The following is a 2,590-nucleotide window of genomic DNA, read 5'->3' as shown; positions in this document are numbered from 1 at the left end:
CCATGATTGCAAGCTGGATTTGGTAACAATCAATGGCAACCTTACTGGCGAAAAGTACACCAGGGACGTGCTTACTGGGGTGCTTAACTTTTTTCCAGGTGTATAAAATTGAGTATTCATTCCGTATAATTATGATAAACGTAAAAACAAGTTGAAAAGTTAATTAGTATGACATGTAAAGATGCTTCATGGCTCTCGTATCTAAGTGTTCTTGGTTTTCTTTTCAGGTGTCCAGTAAGAGCTGGAACAACTCACCCCCTGACCTGACTGGCCTGATAATCTGATATAGTGTTTCAGTTTTTATACATCCAACCAATCACAGTTGCGAATATTTTCTAACCTTACTAAATCAGAAAGACGAATTTGTTGGCGAACTGATTTTTAAATACTTTATTTTTAAGTTACATATTTTTGAAGATGAGCTACATCAGCACGATGACCCAACTGAATTAGTCTGTTATTTGTAAGTAAACATTATGAATCACACTGCAGATACAATAATAACGTTTCTGTACGATGTCGGTGAAACGAATACGACAAATGAAACGTACTCGCCTCCTTATATACCCAATTCTTCAGAAATCAGGACCTTGCTGAACATAACAAGGGACGTACCCTTCAAATACGCGATGCCATTGTTTGGCTACATCATGCCATTCTTACTGCTGATTACAATCGTGGCCAATACTCTCGTCGTAGTAGTGCTGGCACAACGACACATGCGTACTCCGACCAATTTGGTCCTTCTGGCTATGGCCATCTCCGACTTATTAACGTTGTTGTTTCCGGCTCCTTGGTATTTCTACATGTATACCCTTGGTAACTACAATAATGTATTGTTTCCCATCCCAGCTTGCTATTGCTACCATTACATGTATGAAGTGATACCCGCGTTCTTCCACACCGCTTCCATCTGGCTCACCCTCGTCCTAGCTGTTCAGCGCTACATCTACGTGTGTCACCCGACAGTTGCCACCACCTGGTGCACTGTCCCACGTGTTGTAAAGGCCATGGTTTCCGTGTACCTCGTAGCTTTCTTCCACCAGTCCACCAGAATATTTGACCGAGTCTTTCAGTTGGTACAGTTCAGGTGGAATGACGCGGTTTACTTTGGCTGCGTGTTTGAAACCGCGAGTTGGGTAAAAGATGTTATCAACGAAAACGTATATTTCACCTACTACTACGTTTTCCGTATATTGTTCGTACATATTGGACCTTGCACCGCTCTGGTTGTGATGAACGTACTTCTCTTCCGAGCTATGAAGGAAGCCCAGATTAAAAGAGACAGACTCTTCAAGGAAAATCGGAAGAGCGAGTGCAAGAAACTACGGGATAGTAACTGTACCACTCTCATGTTAATCGTTGTTGTAACAGTCTTCCTTGCTGTCGAGATCCCCCTGGCGGTGACAACTCTGCTCCACGTCATGCAAAATGCGCTCGAAATCCAGATCGCCGATTACAATGACTTGAACGCCACCATTCTATTCACAAATTTCTTCATTATGCTCAGTTACCCTTTTAACTTTGCTATTTACTGTGGCATGAGTCGACAATTCCGAGAGACATTTAAAGACTTGTTCGTGATGGGTAATCTCGTCAGCAGGCGTGAAAGTTCGTCGAGATATAGCCTAGTTAACGGACCACCAAAACATTCAGCTCACGAGACTGTTTTATAAAAGGTAAACCATTTAAAAATCACCACAGCAGATAGATGATAAAGTAAGTAAATGACTAAGACGCTAGTTAATGATACAACTTCAAATATTTTATCTATAACAAAACGAAATATTTATTACCAAAAAAAGGTTATACTGGACACGCAGTCTTACTGTTCTCGTCATGAGAACTTAAGAACTTTAAAGTAGAGTGAAAAACGTTGTGGCTTCCTTTTACTGTCTTTCATAATATATAATGTACATTGAAGAGGTTAACAGGTTGAAAAGGTTAGAGAACAACGACCTTTAAACTCCAGATAATTATAAAACCACTATTTAACGGACCTAGTACGTTTAAAATCTGGATATTACATTTTTTTTGGGGGGGGGTACTAATTTTAAAGCCTTGGTGTGATTATTAGGCATTACTGTTTTGTGGATTCCCAAAGTTCCGCTGTAAACCCCCCTCCAATAGGTGGTGAGCTTACAATAAATCCTGGGGCTCATTAATGTAAGCTGACTTCACCACGAGGGGGTGTTCGAACACCGCAATACAGTGTTTAGATATCCGTTCTGTTCTATTGCTACGTACCCGTTATAAGTTTGCATGTTCAATAGATGGATATTAAGTGTACAAAACACGCTGTTTCCGTATGTGTCGCGAGTTACAGTTAATTGTGTACAAAACACCCTGTTTCCGTATGTGTCGCGAGTTACCGTTAATTGTGTACAAAACACGCTGTTTCCGTATGTGTCGCGAGTTACAGTTAATTGTGTACAAAACACGCTGCTTCCATATGTGTCGCGAGTTACGGTTAATTGTGTACAAAACACGCTGTTTCCGTATGTGTCGCGAGTTACGGTTAATTGTGTACAAAACACGCTGTTTCCGTATGTGTCGCGAGTTACCGTTAATTGTTATGGTTCAGCTTTCC

General features: G+C 40.8%; 1 protein-coding gene across 1 annotated transcript in view; it reads left to right on the top strand.

The window, feature by feature from the left end:
• LOC106475793 (sex peptide receptor-like) overlaps positions 1–2,289 on the top strand; it is an 8,742-nt gene extending 6,453 nt beyond the window's left edge. Inside the window, exon 2 of the mRNA XM_013936469.2 lies at positions 228–2,289. Within this exon, the coding sequence (XP_013791923.1) occupies positions 477–1,676 (1,200 nt within the window). The 5' untranslated portion in view covers positions 228–476 and the 3' untranslated portion in view covers positions 1,677–2,289. The remainder of the gene's footprint in view (positions 1–227) is intronic.
• Positions 2,290–2,590: the final 301 nt, after the last annotated feature.

The sequence above is a fragment of the Limulus polyphemus genome, unplaced genomic scaffold (assembly GCF_000517525.1).
Source record: "Limulus polyphemus unplaced genomic scaffold, Limulus_polyphemus-2.1.2 Scaffold9176, whole genome shotgun sequence".
Lineage (NCBI taxonomy): Eukaryota > Metazoa > Arthropoda > Merostomata > Xiphosura > Limulidae > Limulus > Limulus polyphemus.
Note: the sequence above shows the minus strand (reverse complement) of the source record. Positions and strands in the feature narration are given on the sequence as shown.